Below are 24,897 nucleotides of genomic sequence, written 5' to 3' on the forward strand. Positions count from 1 at the left end.
CATCTTGTCAGTGTCTATCAAAAAAATGCATGCTAGAATTTTGATTGGGATTGTATTGAATCTATAGATATGCTCGGGAATAATGGCCTTCTCAACAACATTGAGTCTTCTAATCCATGAACATGGTAAAATTTCTCTCTGCAGTGTTCTATGGTTTTCAATGTAGTGGAATTGTGCATTTCTCATTAGATTTATTTCTAGGTATCTGATGTTTTTTATGTCATTGTAAATGGCTTTTGTTCTTTTAATTGCATTTTCCTTTGCTGCTCTTTAGAAACACAAGTTAATTTTTGTATACTGACATGTATCCTGCAAACTTGCCAAATAATTATTAAGTATTAATTCTAGTAGTTTTTTTTTGTAGGTTTTTAAAAATGTACCCAATCATATTTTCTATAAATAATAACCATTTTACTTCTTTCCAATTCATATAACTGTTATTATTTATTTTCCTTTCCTTGTTTTACTGGCTTGGACTTAAGAGTTCAGTGGAAATTGTAAGATCATACATCCTAATCTTAGGAAAAGGCATTCAATGTTTCACCATTAAGTATGATATTAGCAATAGGAGTTTTTGCTTTTTGTTTTTGTTTTTAGATGTCTTTTATCTGATAGAGAAGATTCTTTATTCCTAATCATGAGTAGGTGTTGACTTTGGTCAAAAGTTTTTTCTGTGCCTGTTGAGATAATTACATGGTTTTCCTACTTTTTTCTCTTACTATGTTGTGCTGGTTTGAAGCTGTTATGTACCCCAGAAAAGGCCATGTTCTTTTAATCCATTCCTGTGGGTGTAGACCTATTGTGGGTGGGACCTTTTGATTAGGTTGTTTTAATTGAGATGTGACCCACCCAATTCAAGGTGTGTCTGAATCCTTTACTGGAGTACTTTATGAGAAGATAAAGGGCAGAAAAAAGCAAGAGAGCTCAGAGAGAGAAACACCCAGAGAGCTTAGAGAGAAAAGAAAAGCTCCAGGAGAAGCAAACAAGGACACGCAGAGACTGAAAGAACCAGAACGTGAAAGCAACAAAACTGGAGAAAAAGATCAGCAGACACCGGTCATGTGCCTTGCTATCTGACAGAGGCCCTGGTTGCCAGCAGCCTTTCTTCAGAAAAGGCATCATCTTGTTGATGCCTTAATTCGGACATTTTCATGGCCTTAGAAGTGTAAAGTTGTAAACTAATAAATCTCCATTGTAAAAGCCAACCCATTTCTGGCATATTGCATTTCAGCAGCTTTAGCAAACCAAAACATGGTGAATTATATTGTTTGATATTTGAATTTTAAATTAATTTTGCTTTCCTGTGATAAATATCACTTGATCATGATTTGTTATCCTGTATATTTATATATAGATTTTTTGTGTATCTATATTCATGAGGGATATTGGTCTGTAGTTTTAGTTCTTATAATGTCTTTGTTTGGTTTTAGTTTCAGGGTTATATTGTCCTCATGAAACAAATTGCAAAGTGTTTCCTTCTCTATTATTTTTCCTTACATGTTTGATAGAATTTACAAGAGAAAGCATCTGGGCCTGTGGCTTTCTTTGTAGGATAGCTTTTTTTTAAAAATTCAATTTTATTGAGATATATTCATGTACCATACAGTCATCCAAAGTGTACAATCAGTTGTTCACAGTACCATTATATAGTTGTGCATTCATCACCCCAATCTATTTTTTGAACATTTTCCTTGTACCAGAAAAAAGTAAAAATAATAATAAAAATAAAAGTAAAAAAGAATACCCAAATCACCCTCCCTTCCAACCTATTTTTCATTTAGTTTTTTGTCCCCCATTTTTCTACTCATCCATCCATACACTGGATAAAGGGAGTGTGACCCACAAGGCTTTCACAATCATACCGTCACCCCTTGTAAGCTACACTGCTATACAGTCGTCTTCAAGAGTCAAGGCACTGGGTTGCAGTTTGATAGTTTCAGGTATTTAGTTCTAGCTATTCAAATGCATTAAAACCTAAAAAGGGTTGTGATGGTTAGGTTCATGTGTCAACTTGGCCAGGTGATAGTACCCAGCTGTCTGGTCAAGCAATCACTGGCCTAACTGTTGTTGTGAGGACGTTTGTGGCTGGTTAATAATGAGAGAATGCAGTCAGCTGGATTTAATCCAGTCAGTTGAAGACTTTTAAGGGAGACAGATAGAGGACCTTCGCTTCTTCTTTGGCTGACCAGCGAAGTGTTTCTTGAGGAGTTTGTTGAAGTTGCTAATTCGTTTCCTGAGGAGTTCATCGAACATGTTAGTCAAAGTTGCCAGTTCGTTTCGTGAGGAGTTCATCGAACATCTTCATTGGAATTGCCAGTTTGCTGCCTGCCGTACAGAATTTGGACTCGTGCATACCCACAGTTGCATGAGACGCTTTTATAAATCTTATATTTATAGATATCTCTCATTGATTCTGTTTCCCTAGAGAACCCTAATGCAAGGGTTATCTATATAGGGAATAAGAATGCCCACCAGAGTGACCGCTCTACTCCATTTGGAATCTCTCATCCACTGAAACTTCACTTCTTTTCATTTTGCATCCCCCTTTTGGTCAAGAAGATGTTCTCAATCCCATGATGTTGAGTCCATATTCATCCCTGGGATTAAATCCCACATTGCCACGGAGATTTACACTCCTGGGAGTCAGATCCCACATACGAGGGACAGCAGTGAGTTGTAGAATGGCTTTTAACTGCAAATTCTACTTCATTGATATAAGACTAATTAAGGTTTTCTATTTCATCCTTTCTCAATTTTGATTACATGTGTTTAACAATATTTTTGTCTGTTCCATCTAAATTGTCAAATTTATTGGTACAAACTTGTTCATAATATCCCCTTATTTTACTCTTGATGTCTGTAGTATCTATAGTCATTTCCCCTCTTTCTTTATGTTGCTAATTTGTTTTCCCATTTCATTTTATCTTTGTCAGTTTTGCTAGGAGTTAAATTTCATAAATCTTTACAAAGAAGCAACTTTTGGCTTTGGTACTTTTTCTCTATTGCTTCTTTTTTTTCTATTTCAGTAATTTGCACTCTTTATTTTTATTATTTCCTTCTATTTTTCTGTGAGTTCAGTTGACTCTTTTTGTACTTTCTTCAGGTGAAAGCTGATACCTTTCTACTTTTCTAATATAGGCTCTTAAAAAGCTTCCCCTCTAGACACTGCTTTAGCATCATCATATACATTCTAATATGTTGTGTTTTCATTTCCATTCAATTAGAAATATTTTCTATTTTCCTCGTGTCTTTTTTTTCTTTGACCCATGCATTATTTGGAACTGTATTTCTTTATTTCCAAATATTTGAGGAAAGGGAATGTCTTATTATTTGTATCATTGTGGCCAGAGAGCATATAATTAGAACCTTTTAATTTTATTGAGATTTATGTTCTATATTGGTGAATGATTTATGTGCACTTAAAAAGAATATGTATTTTGCTGTTGTTGGATTAAATGTCAGTTAGATTAAATTGATTTATAGTGTTATTCAAATCTTCTGTATTCTTACTGGTTATTTGTCTTGTTCTATCAATGACTGTGCCAGTTTGAATGTATTATGTCCCCCCAAATGCCATTATCTTTGATGTAATCTTGTGTGGGCAGACATATCAGTGTTGATTAGATTGTAATTCTTTGAGTGTTTCTGTGGAACATCACTGTCGGTGATGACTCTGATTGTATAATTTCCATGGAGGTGTTACCCCACCCATTCAGGGTGGGTCTAAATTAAATCACTGGCGCCATATGAATGAGCTGACAAACAGAAGGAACTCAGTGCAGCTGAGAGTGACATTTTGAAGAGGAGCTACAGCCAAGAGGGACACTTGGAAGAATGCACAGAAGCTGAGAGAATAGCTGCTGATGAGAGACAGTTTGACGATGGCCATTGAAAGCAGACTCTTGCTCCAGAGAAGCTAAGAGAGGACAAACACCCTAAGAGCAACTAAGAGTGACATTTTTAAGGAACTGCAGCCTAGAGAGGAACATCTTGAGAGAAAGGCATTTTGAAACCAGAACTTTGGAGCAGACACCAGCCACGTGCCTTCCCAGCTAACAGACGTTTTCCAGACACCATTGGCCATCCTGCAGTGAAGGTACCCGATTGTTGCATTACCTTGGACACTTTATGGCCTTAAGACTGTAACTGTGTAACCAAATAAACCCCCTTTGTAAAAGCCAATCCATTTCTGGTGTTTTGCATCCTGGCAGCATTAGCAAACTAGAACAGTGACTTAGAGGGGAACATGAAAATCTTCAACTGTGGTCATGAATTTGTTTACTTCTCCCTTTAGTTCAAAAAATTTTGACTACATTTATTTGAAGTTGTTATTAGGAACATACTGATTTAGTTATTGTGTCTTCTAAATTATGAAATGCCTTTATCTCTGACAATATTCTGTCTTGAAGTCTACTTTGCCAGATATCAATACAGAAAAAGCGGCTTTCTTATGCTTGCTGTTGACATGGCACATCTTTTTCTACCCTTTTGCTTTAACCTATGTCTTTATAAAGTTTATAAATACATAAACACATATATATACATAATGTATATATATATCATATAGTGGGTGTTTTTTAAAAATCCATTCTGACAATTTCTGCATTTTATGTGACATGTTTGGGTTTTATTTTTATTCCTAGTTTTAAAGAAATGCATCTAGTGTTTCATCATTTGGTATGGTTTGACTAAGTTTTTGGCTAATTCTTTTTGGCAGATTGCATAGTTCCACTCTATTCATAGTCTACTAAGGGTTTGATCATTAATTGATTTTGTATTTCATCTAATGATTTTCTGCATATATTGAGATGTTCATATTTTTTTCTTTAATCTTTACATCTGTGAATTGACTAGAAAGTGAAACAAATACATGAAACAACAGTTTTCAAACATTAGGCAAAAAGCAGTGCAAGACAGAGAAGGGAAGCAAACAAGGTGATTCTCACAACTGCATCAGCTTTTTGTTTGAAGGCAGTTTCCCTGGTAGTTGGAGGTAAAACCCAGGAAACTATCTCAAACTTGAAAGTAAGTTGCAGTAAGGACATTTTCCTATATATCCACCATGCAATTCTTAAAATTGAAAAATGTTACTACCATCTAATGCTCAGACTCCACTCAAGTTCTGCCAGTTGTCCACACAATATTCTTAATTGCCATAGGATCCAGTTCAGAATCACACATTGCATTTACTTGTCATGTCTCCTTAGTCTCTTTCACTCTGGACAAGTTCCTCAGTTTTCCTTGACTTTCATGATCCTGACACTTTTGAAGATAACAGCCCCGTTATTTTGTAGAATCTCTCTTTTGTGTTCCTCTCTTGTTTCCTCAAGATTAGGTTCAGATTGTGTGTCTTTGGCAGGAAATCACAGAAGTGATGCTGTGTTCATCTCATTGCATTCTATCAGGTGCACATGATCCTGATTTGTTCCATTTCAGTCTTATTAACTTTGGTCATGTAAGTAAGCTGCCAGGCTTCTCCTCTGTGGTGACTCTTTTTCTCTTTGTAATTTAGTATTTTGTGGAGAGGTAATCTGAAACTATGTAAATACCCTGTTCCTCAGTAGACATTCATTTTATTCATTCATTTATTTGTATCAATATGAACCCATGGCACTGTTTAATTCGGTGGTTTACTTTTTGCTCATATTGTCCCATATTAGTCTGATGAGAGTGTCTTCAAGCTTGTTTCTATGTCTTTTTTGACATAGCCGTGTCTTTCTTTGAGTTCTTCCTTACTTTCTTTCCTAACAAGATGACCTAGGCTCATCTTATTGTTTTCCCGCTACAGCTCTGGATTAGTCATTTTCTTCAAGGAACCCCCCTGTTTTTTGTTGTTGTTTTTATAAAAGGTGGAAATGGCCTTTAAAAGATCTAGACATATGCTGTTGGGGTTTTGCTTCTCCCAGGCCCTGCCCTGTCAGTGGACAGAGCCAGGGTGAGTGTGTGTGTGTGTGTGAGAGAGAGAGAGAGAAAGAAATACCACACATACATGTTTTTACATCTGTTATTTATATTTTTATCTTATTTATTACAGATGCTTTGTACCTATTTATATACATTGAAAACCTGTTCATATGCATTGAAAACCGTAACTTCACACAGATATCAATTCCCATCCACCACCATAGGGTTTGTTCTAGTTTTCTCCCTTTCCCTGGCATTTATTTACTTGATCAACCCCCCTGTATGTTATGGGTCTCCTGCTGGCATCCTTTGCCACCTCCCACCCAACCTCATGTTGATACTTTCCTCACCTGCTTGGACTTTGAAATACTGGGCTACTTCCCCACCTCCTGCTCTGGTTTCCTCTTCATCCTTCTTGGGTTCTGACATCCCATGTTAAGCCACTGTGGTTCCGTGAGCCTTACATGGATGCCTAACTTGCTTGGCCCTGTGTAATTGCCTGAATTTTTCAGGATGGAGAAGGAAAAGAAGAGTGCTTTTACAACTTTTATTATTTTTTTAAAGGTTTGGAACCCTTATTTTAAGAGAAATTGTATGTGGAACTTAGTATATAAAACAAAAATGAAAGCCAGAGATTGTAGGAGTGGAAAGGGGGACTTATGAGCACAGTGGTTTCTCTTGGGGGAACTTCCAAGTACTAATTGCACAATTCAGTAGAAAAAAAAATCTCAGTTTGATAGTATTGAGAGCCCAGAAATAAATCCTCACATCTAATGGTCAATTGATTTTGACAGGAGTGTTGGAAAAACTGGATATCGACATACAAAAGAATGAAGTTGGACCCTTACTTTACTCCATATACAAAAATTAACTCAAAATGGAATAAAGACTTAATACTATAAATCTCTTAGATGAAAATAGGGGCAATCTCCATGACCTTGGATTTGGTAATGGTTTTTTAAGTATGACACTAAAAGTACAGGCAACAAAAGAAAAGATAGAAAAATTAGACTTTATTAAAATTAAAACTTTGTGCATCAAAGAAGACTATCAAGAGAATGAAAAGACAACTTACAGAATGGGAGAAAATATTTGCAAATCATGTATCTCATAAGGATTTAATATCCAGAATATTTAAAAGAACTGTTGCAGCACAACAACAAAAAGACATACAACACGATTTAAAAATGGGCAAAGGACTTGAATAAACATTTCTCCAAAGAAGTTGTACAAATGGCAACAAGCACATTAGGGAATGCTCAACATCATTAGTCATTAGTGAAATGCAAATTAAAACCAAAATGAAATACTATTTCACACCTACTAGAATGGTTATAATTAAAAAATAATAATAATAAATGTTGGCAAGGATGTGGAGAAATTGGAACCCTAGTACCTTGCTGGTAGGAATGTAAAATGCTACAGCCACAATTTGGCAGTTCATCAAAAAGTTACACACCTGAATGCATGGCCTGTCATCTGCAGTTAGATGACACTCAAGAGGATGGTGCTTTGTCTGCATTTAGGTGACAACTGAATAGATGGCCCACTTAGGTAACACCAAGCGAATGGTGTACTTTTTACCTCTGTTACGATGATAAGCATATTTCAGCTTCATTTAGGGTCATATCTATATATGACTTAATCCCCTTCTATACTTTTGACACCTGGTGGACAGGGACTATGTTTTTTTTTTTGTTTTTTTTTTGTTTGTTTGTTTGTTTTAACTTTTCGTTTTGGAATACTTTCAAACTTACAGGACAGTTACAAAAATAATACAAAGCCCATACAGAGAACTCCACCTATTCCTATCCCCCAGATACACAGATTCACCAATTTAAAAGAAAAAAATTTTTTTATTGAGATTGATCACATACCATACAACTGTCCAGAGATCCAAAGTGTACTCATGGTACCATCATATAGCTGTGCATCCATCACCACTATTAATTTTTTTTCAAGTTTTAGAACATTTTTATTACTCCAGAAAAGAGGTAAAGACAAAAAAAAAGAAAGAAAGAAACTCAAATTCTCCCTTACCTCTAGCTAGTCCCCCTCCATTATTGATTCATAGTTTTGGTATAGTACATTTGTTACTGTTGATGGAATGTTAAAATAGTACTAACTGTAGTATATAGTTTGCAATAGTATAGATTTTTCCCTATATGCCCCTCTATTATTCACTTCTAGTTCTAATGTCATGCATTTGTTCTAGCTCATGAGAGAGATTTGTAATATTTGTACAGTTAATCACAGACATTGTCCACCACAAAATTCATTTTTATACATTCCCATCTTTTAACCTCCAACTTTCCTTCTGAGCTTATCCTTTCTACTACCTTCACACACCATTCAGCACTGTTAGTTATTCTCACAGTGTACTACCATCACCTCTGTCCACTTCCAAATGTTTAAGTTCACCCTAGTTGAACGTTCTGCTCATAATAAGCAACTGCTCCCCATTCTTTAGCCTCATTCTATATCCTGGTAACTTATATTTCATGTCTATGAGTTTACATATTATTATTAGTTCATATCAGTGAGACCCTGCAATATTTGTCCTTATGTGTCTGTCTTATTTCACTCAATATAGTGCCCTCAAGGTTTCTTCATCAACCCATTTTTTTTTAAGACTGTTTTGTTCACCCACCATACATTTCGTCCTAAGTAAACAATCATTGGTTCCCTGTATAGTCACATATTTATTTATTCCGCAACATCGCCACTATCTATATAAGAACCTCTCCATTTCTTCCACAAAGAAGGAGGAAGGTAGAGAAACAAAAGAAAAAGAAAAAAGAAAGAGAGAGAAAAGGAAAAAAAAAAGCACATGACAGCTAGAAAGCAACAAAAGGAAAGATAGCATTAAGCTAAAGTAGAATTAAGTGTCAGACAACATCACCAATGCCAGGAGTCTCATCCCCTTCTGCTATGCCCCCCCCCATATGTATTTAACTTTGGTATATTGCCTTTGTTATATTAAAGGAAGCGTAATACAATTTTTCTGTTAATTATAGTCTCTAGTTTGCATTGATTGTATTTTCCCCCCAATCCCACCTTATTTTTAACCCCTTGCAATGTTGACATTCATTTGTTCCACCTCATGTAAAAACATATTTGTACCTTTTATTACAATCGTTGCGCACCCTAGGTTTCACTGAGTTGTACAGTCCCAGTCTTTATCTTTTGTCTTTTGTTCTGGTGTCCCACATGGTGCTAACCTTCCTCTTTCAACCATACTCACAGTCATCTTTGTTCAGTATACTTTCATTGCTGTGCTCTCCCAAAATTGTGTCCCAAACCTCTCACTCTTGTCTTTTTCTTTCTGTCTGTAGTGCTTCCTTTAGTGTTTCCTGTAAAGCAGGTATCTTGTTCACAAACTCTGTCATTGTTTGTTTTTCAGAGAATATTTTAACCTCTCCCTCGTATTTGAAGGACAGTTTTGCCGGATATAGGATTCTTGGTTGGTGTTTTTTCTCTTTCAGTATTTTTAATATATCATCCCACTTCCTTCTTCCCTCCATGTTTTCTATTAAGAAATCTGCACATAGTCTTATTAAGCTTCCTTTGTATGTGATGGATTGCTTTTCTCTTGCTACTTTCAGGATTCTCTCTTTATCTTTGATGTTTGATAATCTGATTATTAGGTGTCTTGGCATAGGCCTATTCAGATCTATTCTGTTTGGGGTATGCTGCTCTTCTTGGATCTATATTTTTGTGTCTTTCATAAGAGATGGGAAAATTTCATTGATTATTTCCTCTATTATTGCTTCTGCCCCTTTTCCCTTCTCTTCTTCTGGGACACCAATGACATGTACATTCCTACATTTTGTTTTGTCCTTAAGTTCCCGGAGACATTGCTCATATTTTTCCATTCTTTTCTCTATCTGTTCTTTTGTGTGTAGGCTTTCAGGTGCCTTGTTCTCCAGTTCCTGAGTGTTTTCTTCTGCCTCTTGAGATCTGCTATTGTATGTTTCCATTGTGTCTTCCATCTATTACGTCGTGCCTTTCATTTCCATAGCTTCTGCTAGTTGTTTTTTCAAACTTTTGATTTCTACCTTATGTATGCCCATTGTTTTCATTATACGCTTCATCTGTTTTGTCATATCTTCCCTAAACTTCTTGAATTGGTTTAGGATTAGTTGCTTAAATTCCTGTATCTCAGTTGGGTGTAAGTTTGTTCCTTTGACTGGGCCATAACTTCGTTTTTCTTAGTTTAGGTTGTAGTTTTCTGTTGTCTAGGCATCTGGTTTCCTTGGTTACCCTAATCAGGTTTTCCCAGACCAGAACCGGCTCAGGTCTTGGAAAGAGGCAATAGTATCATGTCTCCCTGAGGGTATGTCTTAGAAGATTGGTACATCCTTTGAAGCCTCAAGCTCTTGTGCTTTTGTGCTGAGCAGGTGGTACCTGTCCGCCTGTAGCTCCAGACTGGTGTAAGGAGATATGGCCCATGGCTGTTTTTGCCAAGGCTCTAGGGTCTGGTTCTGAATGGAAGGTGGGTAGTAGAGCTTGGCACCACCTTCTTCCTCTTAGAGAAGATATAGCCCCTAGGGAGAGGTCGTTTACATTTGAATAGTTTCTCTGCCTGTGCTATCTCCACCCTTGTCTGGGTCAGAGTGCTGGGAACTGAAAATGGCTGAGGGTTTCTGCACTGAACCAAAAAAGGGACAAGCCCCCCTACAGGGCCAGTCCGCGGCCACCCTCCAGCTCTCCAAGGTCAATTGTCACCAAAAGCCGTCTGCTTGTTGGGGATTCATATCTTTTATTGAGTGGTCCACATTTGTTAATTAAAACCCCAGTTGGAGCTCAGCTGAGCTATATTTGCTTGCTCAGAGAGTGCTGCTCTCTAGCACCAGGAGGCTTTGCAGTTCGGGCCATGGGAGAAGGGGGCTCCCAGCTTGGAATCACAGTTTTTACTTACAGATTTTATGCTGTGATCTCAGGTATTCCTCCCAGTCCGGGTTGGTATATGACGTGTGGACAGTCACATTTGTCCCCCAGCAGTTATTCCAGATTATTTACTAGTTGTTCCTGGTTGTTTATTAGTTGTTCCAGGGGCAGATCTACCAATTTTAACATTTTGCCACATTTGCTGTATCGTTCTAGCTATCCATCAATCTAGCAGTCCAACTGTCTTTCCTGTCTATATTTATCAGCCCATTTTTTGAACACCTGAATGTAGTTTGTCTACATGATCCTTGAACACTTAATACTGCCGTGTACATTTCTTAAGAACAAGAGTATTCAATTCTATATCTGCCTTAACTGAGATTATCATATTTAAGAAATTTAACATTGATATAAAGCTTACAGTCTATATTCCAATTTTTTTCATATGTCCCAATAATATCATTTTGAGCCTTCTCTCCTCTCTTGTTATTTTGGGCCACTGCTGCAATGGCACCCTCAAAAACAAAAGCAAAACAATAAAAGAATTGCAAGGCATAGTTTTAACATCTGTCATTCAAAGAATGTATTGGTGTATTAGTTAGGGTTCTCTGGGGAAACAGAATCAATGAGAGATATGTATAAATATAAGATTTATAAAAGTGTCTCATGCAACTGTGGATATGCATGAGTCCAAATTCCATAGGGCAGGCAGCAAACTGGCAACTCCAATGAAGATGTTCAATGAACTCCTCAGGCAGCAAACTAGCAACTCTGACGAACGTGTTCGATGAACTCCTCAGGAAATGAACTGGCAACTTCGACGAACTCAGGAAACGCATCACTGATCAGTCGAAGAAGAAGTGATGTTCCTCTATAAGTCCTCAACTGATCAGATTAAATCCAGCTGATTGCATTTCTCTCATTGTGGAAGACGTGCCCTTTGTTGATGTCATCAGTCACAGCTGCAGCCAATTGACTGATGATTTAATAAACCAGCCTTCTGGTTTATTAAGCAACCATAAATATCCTTGCAGTAATGGTTAGGCCAGTGCTTGCTTGACCAGACACCAGGGTACCATTACCTGGCCAAGTTGATACATGAACCTAACCATCACAGATCCCATCCAGAACCATGTATTGCTTTTAATTGTCATTGTCTCTAGTTTCTTGTGTTTTACTTTCTATCAGCTACACGGAGTAATTTATGTTTATAGTGATTTAGGTTAGTAAGTCCTTTTAAGCCTGATATATATATATATATCATGATTTTCTTCATTAATTTTGTTTTTTATTTTTAAAATTGCCAAGAAAGTTTTTTCTGTTATATCTTTTGTTTCACATAATGTTGGCCTCCTTGTCAGAATTCTGAATATCAAATGACAATGTTTAGCTCTAGTTTACTGTAAATAAAGCATCATTATCATGCCAGTCTCAGAAACAAGTGTAAAACACATGTTCCAGGACTTTCATGTTACAGGGACAGTGAAAGCTACTTTCTGACCTTATCTAAATCCAGAATAGACTGGTTTCCTTTATGATGTGTTTGCTGCTGGTTTTCTGGGCCATTGACTTTAGGGACCATATTTCAGAGGCACAGAGAGATCCTTGGTCATCTTTGTCTCTTTCATCATTATATTTTTCTTCAGTGAGAAATAATTTGTTTGGGTTTTATTTTTAATTACCAGAGATCCCAAAGAAGGAGGTCTGCCCATGGAGATTTCTATAATGCCATCCTCACTCCAGTTGAAAACCCCGGCAGGCTGCACAGAGATCTTGCTTCCAGCAGAGGTCGGGCTTGTGCCTTCCTCCTGTGGTGGGCTGCAGTACGTGGCTGGAGATGGATTACACCTGCGGCTGCAGGCTCGGGCAGAAGTAAGCACAAGTGAGTAATATTAGCACTTCCGTTTTTGCATTTACTTTTTCATTATAAAGTGAAGGTGACATTTCCTCTGAGAAGTTGAACTTTGCCCAGGTAAACATAACTGCTTATCAGTGGCATGGAAAGAACCGGAAATCTAGAAGGTGTAGATTCTTTACCAGCTTTTCCAGTTATTAGCTGAGTGCAGTTGAATGTGTTACTTTACCTTTCTGAAGCTTTGTTTCTTTAATTGTATAATTACCTGATTCACAGGGTTGATGTGAAAATTAAATAAGATGGCAATTATGCAAAGGTGGGTTGATTTTAAAGCCTTACTTAGAAATTCATTCATTCAGCACATTTTTAGCCCTTACTGTGTGCTAGGCATTGATTTAGGTGCTGGGGATACAGAAGTGAACAGTTCAGGCAAGTTCTCTGCTCTTGTGGAGCTTACTGAGAAGAATGGGGCCCTCCAAAGACATGGAATTGGGTCATTTCCCGTCCATATTCTGTAACAATGAATATACATATACCAAAGCTAGAATTATTTTTAAAAATCGAAATCAGTTAAAGAACTAAACATTATTTAGTTTTAATTGAGTACACAATAATTTGACTGGTTTACATATTGTTTACATTCATTGGTCTGTTTCTTTACATTTTTAAAACACATTTTACTCAAATATCTGGAAAGGAAAACTTCCAAGGGCCTGTTCCATAGTGCATGAAAAGGTATGCAAAATAGATTCCTCAAAACTTAATTGCTTTAGTGCTTGCTACATAATAGGTGGTGAGTAAATGTTTGCTGAATGAATGAATATCAGATAGATGCATACTGATGTAAGCTTGAATCAAAATGTATTGTAGGAGGTGAGTTTTGAGAATTTAGCATTCATTTGTATTTTCAGTATTTTTGAAAATTTGACTTTTCAATTATAAGAAAACTCTTTTAAGAACAACTACAGTAAACATCCTTTTGTTACACTAATTTAAATGTAACATAGGTCAATCCTGACCCCTTAAATGGAACTGACTGCAATAAAATCTGATGTAGCACATGCATTAGAGTCATTCCCCAGCAGCACTGCTCTCCCAGGATTCCACTATGACACAAAAGTTCTTACTTTTAACCTGAGCCTGTGCATCCTGCTGTTTAGCCAGCAGAGGGTAGTGTTTCCCTGAAAATTTGTTTATTGGTTCCGGAAAGACTATTTAAATGTCTTAACTAGGTCTCCTTTTTATCTTCTCAGAGTTAGAAAACACAGTTTATTTCACCTTAGTGTTGTAGCGATTTGTGAGCACCCCCAAGAAGTTAAACTGCAAAATCTTTCATTACCAAAGCTTAAACTTTCTCACATCGGTTTTTTTTAAATCCTTAAAATATGTATGAAGTGGCATATATCAAATTCAAATTGCTTAATTGTGATAGGTATGACCTCATTTCTTTAATTCGATTTGTTGTAGACCAATATTTTCATTTTCTTTGGAAATGAAAGTTCTCTTTCTTCCTGAATGAAATAAGGAAAATTAAGGGAATGTGCTGCCTATACTGCCATTTCACATAGTGTGGGAAGTGCAGTGTTCATCAGAAACTGAGTTTTGCTCTTGGAAGATCAGACTCTTAGGAGCCATTCTCTTCCCAGGGACATACCCAGTAAAAACCAGCACCATGGTCCATTTTGTTGTACATACTGATAACACATCAGAGTGGACGTAAATCTTGTTCAAATCAAATTAAGCTTAAATTTAAGAGCTCTGTTTACTAGTAGTCACAGTGATGAAAAACTAAACCTTAAAACATGACAGAGGTAGGCTGAGGGATGGTGAAGTTGTGTAATTAGCTTGATGTGAAGGAAATAGCTCATTGTTTCTTCATCCTTAATATTGATATTTATCAAATGAGAGAAATAACTCAATTGTATGTTAAATGGACAGTCTGGGGAAATACATAGCTCTGAAACACTTAGCAAAATCTGTTGTTTTTGAAAATACTTCACAATGTTTGTTTCTGGTTGAGTTATCAGATAGTATCATAAACAGTATTTATTGATGGCAACTTTTTGTGGCTATTAAACCCTTTAAGCACACGAATGTATTTATTCCAAACTGCTAAGATTTGCTATTTCATTGATTTCCTTTAGAACTGATTTCAATGTTTAATCAAAGCTCACAAGCCCAAGAATGTTGCACATTTTATTGCCAATCCTGTGGTGAAGTCATAATAAGGGACAGGTAAGAAATGTATTTAACACTGATTATTTTGTGTTTGTGGTAGTTTTTCTATCATAATTTTTGAAGTAATTGCTAAGAGAGCAGTGTATGGTCTTAAAAGGAGAGCCAGCTTAATGTCACTTTGAACAAAATCAACCACAAAACTCTCCAGCAATCACAGATCAGTGAGTTCTTCTCAAAGTGATAAAGGGGAAAATAGGATGCTGGTTTTGAGGAAGCAAGGCTTATCTTGGCAGAAGAGCCTGTGCTGATGATCACTGAAACACTTCTCTTCTGAAGAAAGGCATAGAATCTATCACATGATTTAACCATCACATTAGTGAATAAGGTTTGCCACATTAAGTGAATTTTGTGAGTAACAGAAGCTTTCCTCTGTATGCATCAAAACTTTTTATTTGCACTATTTCAATTGGTGTCTTTCTAAAATCTATTTTCTATTTCTCTGCTTATTAAAACAGAGCATAAAGAGCACAAATTAACCTTTTCTTAATATTAGGTTAATCTCATAAACAATTCTTGTAATATGCTGTGATTACTCTATTGAGATGGGTAGGGTGCTTTGCTTTTCATTCCAAAATCTGCTCTTTTAATGTTTTTTTTTTGTTTGCTTGTTTGTTTGTTTTGTCTATCTTCTCCTTTCCTGCTATCAGCCTCCTTGTTTCCTGGGTACAAACTCTTCTCCCTGAATTTTCAGCTTCAGATCAGTCATAGGCTGAAAGAGAGATCAAGACCTTACTGTTAGTAATATGTTAAGTAGGAGTTCGGAATTGTCCATTAGATGAGTTTCCTCTGAGTCAAGTGCTTGAGCTTTAAATGTGAATGGATCCTTTTCCATATCTGGGAGCTGCTCTTCTCCAGTATTCCTTGTCTGAGTGAATGCTAAATCTTCTGCCCACTTCCTCGAGAGAGAAACCTGTCATTGTCACCGTGTATTCCTTCCTGTCCCTCACTGGCCACGTAGAGTCAGTCATCAGATATTTTTGCTACTACTGTGTCAGCATTTCATACATAAGGCCACTTTTCTCTACCCCCAGTGCCACTACTTTCATTCAAGACACTGCCTTCTTGCCTGATTACGCTTGTTTCCAGCTCCTTATCTGCTTAGTCTCCTTCTAGTTTTCCTTCACTTAATCATTTTTCTACTACTAAGTGATCATTCTAAACTTCAGCTGAGTCTCCTATTCAAACCCTTCCATGGCTCCCAATTTCTTTCAGGATAAATTCCAAAAGCCCTTAGCATGCCAGGCTTGGCCCTTTATGATTTTGCCTCTGTTTACCTCTCCATCCTCGTATTTCAGGCCTCCTTTTCCAACCTCTTTCCTTCATCCCTCACAAAACACCTCCCTCTCTGTGCACATCTGTGCATGGTCTCTGTACTTTTCCTCACATTGGGCTGTTATGAGAGCTAATCCCTCTCCTGGAATGCACCCAACACCCCTCTCTCCCCATGGTTAGCTCCTACCCGAACTTTGGAACTCAACTGAGGTCACCTACTACTGGGAGCCTTCCTGAACTTGGAGTTAGTTTAGGAGTTCCTGTAAGGTTGTTTGCCTGTCTTGTCAGTTTAACTATAACCTCTGAGGGCGGGAATAGTCTTATCAACCCCTGTATCCCTTTACCCCCTCATATTAAGAGTGTGGTAGAGCATAGTGGTTAGTAGTACAGACTCAGAAGCCAGATTGTCTGTGTTTGAATCTACCACTTACTAGTTGTGTGACCTTGGAAAAGTTACTTAACCACTCTATGCTTTAATTTCCTCATTATGAAAATGTCAATAGAAATAGATCCTAACTCATAGGGTTGTTGTGAGAATTGAATGAGTTAAAATGCTTGTAAGTGTTCCTGGCACATGGTAAGCATTCAGTATGTGCAGGCTGCTGCTACAATTATTCTTCTTATCATTATCATCAACACCATCATCTCTAGCATCAGGCACAGTGCTGGGTGAATAGTGTGTTTTCAGTAGATTCTTGCTGGGTTGAATTGAATAAACTTTGGTGTGTTTATTTTGACGTTTCATCAGCCTTTCTTGCTTGCTGCCTAATTCCTTGCAGTGTCCCAGGTAGATGAGATTGCAGAAAGTTACGTGGTATTAAGTGGGGGTTATGAAAACGGTATTCTCAGCAAGACCATCTTAGGTAAGAAAGCTTATACTAAATCTACAGAGAAAAGGAGAGCATTTGTTGGTCAGGTTACATAAGGGTTGAAGTTGCTGCAGAGTACCCACTCTGTGACAAACCGCTTTAGCTTGAAAGGATGGGGGATGGTGGTCATTTAACCAAAAAATTTTCCTTCCCTCAATCTGTGTCATGTTTTGGATTAATTCTCAGGTGAAACTTCTACAGCATTCAGGCTTATACAACAACGAGGTGACCTAGAAGTTACAGTAGGAGCAAGTTAAATTCAGTCTAACAGTATTTCCTGGTGTTGCATACAGTAAAGGCTATATTCATTCATTATTGGCTGATATGTTTCCTTGAGAAAGGATGATGATAGGAAAAATCTCTACCTGTAGCCCCCATTTTTCCTATTCAGGAGTTGTATTTTCTGTTTTGTGTCAATCTGGATTATGGAATTGAGAACTGAAAGGGCTAGAGGCTAACGTTGATGGACAGTATTCGCCTTCCCCACCTCTGACCATCGGGGCCATGGAGTGTAGTAGAGGCAGGAGTCAGAGAACTGCGACCTGGGTTTGAATTCCAGCTATATCACTTAGTAGCTGGGGAACCTTGTCTAGGTTCCAGAAACTTAGTTTCTTCTTAAGTAGACACAATAAGGCCTATTTTTCAAACTTGTCTAGTTAAAGGATATTAACAATATAACAGTAAATGCTCAACAGGTTCTTTTTAATTAGTTTTATAGACACCTACCTCCTTTTCCAAATTGTTCTTATTAGCAAGCTAGCAAATTATTTAGTTTAGTGTTCCACATTTTCTTGATTCAGCACTCTGTTTTTTAGGCGTGCCACAGAAACTAATTACTTTTTCTTTCTGAGCAGATAAGCAGTAGACTTCTGTTAGCCCTTGCCTCACTTAAGCAAGGCTTACTTGGAAGCCTTTTCATATCAAACCTGTGTGTCCTGCATGTGTATGCCTTGTGGGCAATGCAAAGAAATCCTTAAGTCAGTGTAAGTGATTCAAGACTTTGTTTACATTTCACTCTTAGGCAGCATGTACCATGAGTCTTCAATTCGTGAAAAAACATGCTTCCTCCAGTATTTGTAAATGAATTCCATGTTGACTGTTTATATTAAACCCAGTCTTCTCCTTCTGTTATTTTTTTACGTGGGTGCTAAGGACAACTTCTGAGCTTGTTAAATAGAAAACAAAACAAAAGGTATTTAAAATGAGGCCTGTATGTACTGTAGTCAAAAATCAACTAATTGTGCATGTATTTTCTTAGGAAGGCACTTTGAAAGGTGGTCAGTTGTCCCTACTGGGAGCTACTCTAAAAGGAGCAGTGGAGCCAAGTTAAGATCTGTTTACTGGTTAGCATCATTATCTGGGAATAAGTTACTTTTCCTTGGGTCTTAGCATCCTCATTTGTAAAGTGAGGTTGGAGTAAATAAACCTGTAAGATTCCTTCTAGCATGAATATTCTCTGTTTAGTGAACATCATAAAGATGTATCTTGGGCTTCTGTGATTGATGATTATTTGGATAGTGCAAGACAAATGCTTGCTTCCTTTTTTGTTTGTTTCAATGAAGAAGGTTCTTGTAAAGCAAATTAATAGAAATAGGGTGCAGGGGACGGCTTAATTTATTAAGACTCATTAATGGGTTTTAATTACTTATTAGCACCAGAGCGCTCAAAATCCACTAACTACAGCAGAATTTTTTTTTCCTAATTAAAGATCATATGTTCTCAGCCATTTGTTTTGGTTATTTGAAAACAAATAATGCCTTGTTTCTTTACAATAAAATTCTCCAATTTGCATTTTTAACAGTTCAGGTTAGTTTTTCAATAAAATTTGTCTGAGTATACACAATTTTTATTATGTTATTGTTGAGACCATATGAAGGCCTATAGATTTTTTTTTTTTTAATAATAAATTTTATTTTGAAATAAGTTCAGTCTTACAGGAACAGTTGCAAAAACAGTACAAACCCCATACATAGAACTCCATCATACCCCGACCCCCCTCCCCCGATACCCCAATCCATCACCTTTAAGACCCTGTCACACCACCATCTCTTTCTTTCCCTCCCTCTCTCCCTTCCTCCCTAACATCCATCATCTATTGCTCTGTCCTCTGAACATATGAGAGCAAGCTGCACATATCTTTGAACAAACAATATAATTCACGTATTCCTTTCCCATGGACAAGAACATTATTTTATGCAATCTCATTAAGCACAGCTAAGAAGTTCAAGAAATTCAACATTGATACAAAGCTTACATTCTATATTTCCTTTTTTTCTTGTGTCCCATCTGTGTCCCTTTGAGCCTCCTCTCCTCCAACCTCAGATCCCATCCAGGATCATCCTTGGCATTTAATTGTCATCTATTTAGACTGTCTTTTTTTTTTTTTTTCAATTGTGGAAAGATATATATAGCCTAAATCTTCCTATTCCACCCCTCCCTAGCATTCCATTAGTGGGATTAATCACATTTAGAATGTGACAATGCTATCACCTTCCAACCATCCATTTCTAGAAGTTTCCCTTCACCCCAAACAAAAACCCTACTCTCATTTCTTAACTCCCCATCGCCCCTTCCCCCACTTCTCGGAACCCCTACTCTACTTTTCATCTCTTTGGTCATATTCTCTGATACTTTCTTTGTGTTTACCATGGGGCTTAAATTTAACATCTTAAATCTATAACAATCTTGTTTTTCTTTGATACCAACTTAACTTCAATAGGACACGTAAACTGTGTTCCTATACTCCTCCATTCCCCCACCTTTATGTAGTTCTCGTCAAAAATTACATATTTTACATTGAGTCCAAACCACCGATTTATCATTACAGTTTATGTATTTTAGATCCTGTAGGAAGTAAATAGTGGAGTTACAGATCAACAATACAGTAGTATTGGTATTTATATTTACCATGTGATCCTTACTGGAAATCCCCATTTCTCCACATGGTCTCAGTCAACCATTTAGTGCCCCTTCCTTTCAGCCTACTTAGAACTGATCTATAGGTGATGAAGTCCCTCAGCTTTTGATTAGCTGGGAATGTTTTCATCTGCCCCTCATTTTTATCCTTCAGGTGTTCGTGAATTCTCCAAGTCTCTGATGGTTATTGACTTCTATTTGTATTCCATTGTGGTCAGAGAATGTGCTTTGAACAAATCCATTTTTTTATTTTTTATTTTTTTGAGGCTTGTTTTTATGTCCCTGCATACAGTCCATTCTGGAGAAAGATCCGTGATCGCTAGCGAAGAATGTGTGTCCTGGTGACCTGGGATGTAATATTCCATATGTGTCTGTTAAAATTCTCTGTATCTCTCTCTCATCTCTTTGTTTCTCTGTCAGTAGGGCTCCCTTTAGTATCTGAAGTAGGGCAAGTCTTTTATTAGCAAACTCTCTCAGCATTTGTTTGTCTGTGAAAAATCCAAGCTTTCCCTCAAATTTGAAGGAGAGTTTTGCTGGATAAAGTATTCTTGGTTAGAAATTTTTCTCTCTCAGAATTTTAAATATGTCATGCCACTGCCTTCTCACCTCCATGGTGGCCTCTGATAAGTCACTACTTAGTCTTATGTTGTTTCCTTTGTATGTAGTGAATTGCTTTTCTCTTGCTGCTTTCAGAACTTGCTCCTTCTCTTCAGTATTTGACAGTCTGATCAGAATATGTCTTGGAGTGGGTTTATTTGGATTTCTTCTATTTGGAGTTTGCTGGGCATTTATGCTTTGTGTATTTATATTGTGTAGAAGGTTTGGGAAGTTTTCCCCCACAATTTCTTTGAATACTCTTTGTAGACCTTTACCCTTCTCTTCCCCTTCTGGGACACCAATGAGTCTTAAATTTGGACGTTTTATTTTATCTATCGTATCCCTGAGATCCATTTCGATTTTTTCAATTTTTTTCCCCATTCTTTCTTTTGTTCTTTCATTTTCTGTTCTGTGCTCCTCGAGGAGGCTGAGTTGTTATTCAACTTCCTCTAATCTTGTATTATGAGTATCCAGAGTCTTTTTAATTTGGCCTGCAGTTTCTTTAATTTCCATAAGATCTTCTATTTTTTAATTTACTCTTGCAATATCTTCTTTATGCTCTTCTGGGGTCTTCTTTATGTCTTTTATATTCTGTGCCATGCTCTTCTTCATGTCCTTTATATCCTGTGCCATGCTCTCATTGCCTGTCTATAGTTCTTTGATTAATTCCGCCAAGTACTGTTTGTCTTCTGATCTGTTGATTTGAGTGTTTGGGTTCGGGTTCTCCATGTCATCTGGTTTTATCATATGCTTTAAGATTTTCTGTTGTTTTTGGCCTGTTGGCATTTGCTTTACTTGATCTTTAATTTGTCAGAATTGCAGCTTGGTGACATACACTTTCTCTAACTAACCAGCAGATGGCGTCCATGAGTCACTTATTCCCCTCAAGTCAGTTCTTCCCAACTTTGTGGTGTGTGGGGATCTGATTCTTGTGGGGTCCAATTGGTGCACTTAATTTGGGTGTGTTGTCGGTGCTGTCCGCCCTGAATGAGGGTCGTGTGTCTGAGCAGTTAGGGAGAAAGGGCAGCTTTAATAATCAAACCTCCCAGGTGTTCCTGGAGATTTAAGGCTGTTCTCTGCCGCTGACCCAAAAGTCCTTGGTATTGGCGTAGGTTACCTGAGATTTCCGATGGTTCTCCCCTCCCTGCTGTGCTTTTCCAGGACCTCTGCTGAGGGGGGAGGGGCCATGCCACGTCACAAGTGAGTGCCGGCCTCCAGGGAAGCCCTGGGATGCCGGGCTGTGCCGGGGCTTTCCCAGCCTGCTTCAAAGATGGTTGAATGGGATGCCTAACTTCCCCCTTTCCACACAGCTCCGCCCACCCAGCTCCGGGACAATCAGCCGTGGGTGTATTCAGGGCCACTGTCCACGGCCGATATTGTGGCGTGTGAGCGGTGCTGCGGGAAAGACTCCCTATCAGCCTGGGTTTCTTGGCTTGGCTCTGTGCTGTGTGTTCGGTCCCGGGCAGGAGTAGCCCCGCCCACTGGGGAGACGGCTGCAAATCGTGCGTTTTTTTTTTTTTCTCCTTTTGGCTCCCCTTTGCTCCCCTGGACCCGAGACAATCAGCAGTGGGTGTGGGAAGGGGTATCCTCCACACCAGACACCAAGGCATTAGTCCAGACCGCTCCCATCGTATCTGCAGCTGCTCCCAGGCTTCTTTTTTTTTTTTTCCCTTTTTTCTTAAAGAACTAGTCTGTCTCCAAACGCCAACCCACTGTTTCCCCACACTGCAGCATTGCCGAGGGACTCAGCCGACTCACTCACTCGTTTCAGAATGCAGACTCCTGGTTTCACCAAACGCACGTTCCCTGTGGCTTTAGCAGACCTTGTCTGGCTGGTGCTACTCTGGAAGTGGTGTTCTGGGTCACTTTCTGGTTTTTATCTAGTGTTTTTCATGGAGGTGTTTTTTTGCTCTGTCTCACCTAGCCGCCATCTTAGGTTCTTCCTATAGATATTTTAATCTTACTTATAGAATACTAGTGTCCTTCTTGAAATGTAGTATTATGTAACTTTTTGAGGTCTGGTTATTCTGCAGATGCATTTGGTCTTTGGTTTAACAGAACTGTGTAAATTGGTATATTGCCAGTTGTAGCATGAGAACGTAATATCAAGCAACAATAATAACAAAATGTACTTCTTCATGAATGGTCTCAGAAACAGCAAAATGACCATTGTTTGGAATTTGTCATGTCTTCTAGAAATAAATTCATGACAGACTTGAATTAAATTAGTTGGCCAAACAGTCTTTCAAACATAAGCCTTTTGATTTTCTATTTGAGAATTAAATGCTCTCCTGAGGTCTCTGGCAGACCTGCCCAGCTGCTCATGAGGGTGTCAAAACACAGAAGGAAACAAGCAGAATGGACTTAGTGGAAGCTAAAAAGTTGTCAGAATAGCCAGCCTGTTGTTTGGTCCACTTGGCAGAACAACTATAATTTTATTCTGAAAATAACTGCCTCTATGAATACAGTTACTTGTCTGTGAAAGAGAACAAAGATGCTAAAATATTGCAGATGTAAATTGGAGTATTGGTTACATTGCATGTAACATTCTTTTACTTTTATGGGTCTAATCTAATCATACTGTGTACATGAGAGTATTAAAATGCAAAGCTAATTTTATGATTTGTGGCGTGTCAGTCAGATAACATCAGCTGGATTTATCTAAATTCCAGCAGCCATATTTTGAGCTTTAGATATTTTCTGTTATTATTAAGATTCTTACTGTTCACTTGCTTAAAATCCAATCTGTAAAAACTTGATTATTACCATTGCTATTATCACTAATGAATGGTTGACCTTGATGTTAAGGGGCATTTTGCTTTCTTGTCTATATGTTGTTTAAGTAGTAAATAAAACATCATCAATCAATAATATTTAATAAAATTTTGTATTTTAAGTTAATTTTTCTCAAAAATTTGTTATGCTCAAAATGCATTAAAAATAATGAAATTTTATTTTATTATAAATGTGTTGCTGTTCATCATAGAAAACTAAAAGGAAAGAAATTTCAAGAAAACAGTTACCTCATTTTCTGAGGTTTTTTTTTTTTTTTAATTTCAAGTCTGCCTTAAAAATGGTATCTATTTTTTTTTTCCTAAGTTCTCTTGGAAAGTAGATAATATCAAATTACACTTTTCAGGGTTTTAGATATACTTTCAGTAAAGCTGTGATTAAAATATATCTTCTATTACTAAAGGTTTTATGGTTTTTCAGTATATCAGAAAAGTTCCTTTTTGCTATAAGTTTCTTTGTGGTACCTTGTGAATTAAGCACTTTCTTTTCCCCAATATCTTACTGGATGTATTATAGATGATTAGGGGATATATTATAGCTCTTTTTCACTGTGATGTGGGGCCAAGTTAAATTTGAAATAACATATTTTGTGTTAATGCACATCAAGCTTCCCAGATCTATATAAATCTCGATGTGGTTTTAGTTCTTTGGTCATGTATAGAACTTTGATATTGCTGTGTTTTGCACTATATTGAGGGTCTGTTTATTGTTGCTACACATAGGACGTTAGGAGACAGAGAATCTTAGTACTGGAGAAGATCTGGAGGTCATTTAGGCCTAATTACAACCCTGACAGCACTTTTGTGTGTCCTCTTCCTTTTCTTTATAAAAATTCAAATCTCACCTGCCACTTCCCTGCTTAAAATTCTATAATGTTTCCCACCTATTTGTAGGACCAAGTTCTTAACCCTTAACGGGGTATGTAATATCCCACTCAATTGGTCACTGTCCCACCTTTCCAGTCTCCGTTACTGCCAGGGAAAAGAACATATTCCAGGGTAAAAAGTTTCATTTTGGATCCAGGAAGACTTGGGTTAAGATCCTGACACGACTCATCTCCTCTGGTTCTGTAAACTTGTGTAACCATTTAACGTTCCTTTCCTCTTCTGTAAAACATGAATGATAATTTTTATCTCACAAAGTTGTCATGAGCATTAAATGGTATTAGATGTATGCAGTGCTCAGCAGGTGGCATTCTTAAATTCATCTAAACATACTGACTCATGAGACTACCACAAGCCACATTTCTTGCTAGCTTGCCAGTGGAGCAGCATCAGGCGTTCCTCTCAGCCCATACTGTGGGGAACTCTTGTCTCCCCTCATGGCAAAGTTCCAGGTGCAAACCTCAAGTTCCACATCAGGCAGGTGCAGCAACTGCCTTGGCTTAGAAGTCTCATGCCCTACAGCAGCCAATATCTCTGGTAACCATCTCTGGTATGGTTTCTAGGGTTCCTCACAAGAAGCTCACTCAGGGAAGCCCAAAGCATGGCATCCTCCTCAGATATTTACAGCTCATTCAAGTTCCTCCCAGTCCAGATGCAATTTACCAGCTGGGTCATTCTT

At 37.6% G+C, this 24,897-nt stretch overlaps 1 protein-coding gene across 2 annotated transcripts in view; it reads left to right on the plus strand.

Annotated features, from left to right (window-relative positions):
* Positions 1–24,897, plus strand: part of UBE3D (ubiquitin protein ligase E3D) — a 168,443-nt gene that overhangs the window by 4,654 nt on the left and 138,892 nt on the right. For both annotated transcript variants that reach the window (XM_037842951.1, XM_037842952.1), the window contains exons 3-4: positions 12,480–12,676; positions 14,794–14,884. In XM_037842951.1, coding sequence (XP_037698879.1) covers positions 12,480–12,676; positions 14,794–14,884 — 288 coding nt within the window. The remainder of the gene's footprint in view (positions 1–12,479; positions 12,677–14,793; positions 14,885–24,897) is intronic.

This window comes from Choloepus didactylus, chromosome 7 (genome assembly GCF_015220235.1).
Source record: "Choloepus didactylus isolate mChoDid1 chromosome 7, mChoDid1.pri, whole genome shotgun sequence".
In the NCBI taxonomy this organism is placed as follows: Eukaryota; Metazoa; Chordata; class Mammalia; order Pilosa; family Megalonychidae; genus Choloepus; species Choloepus didactylus.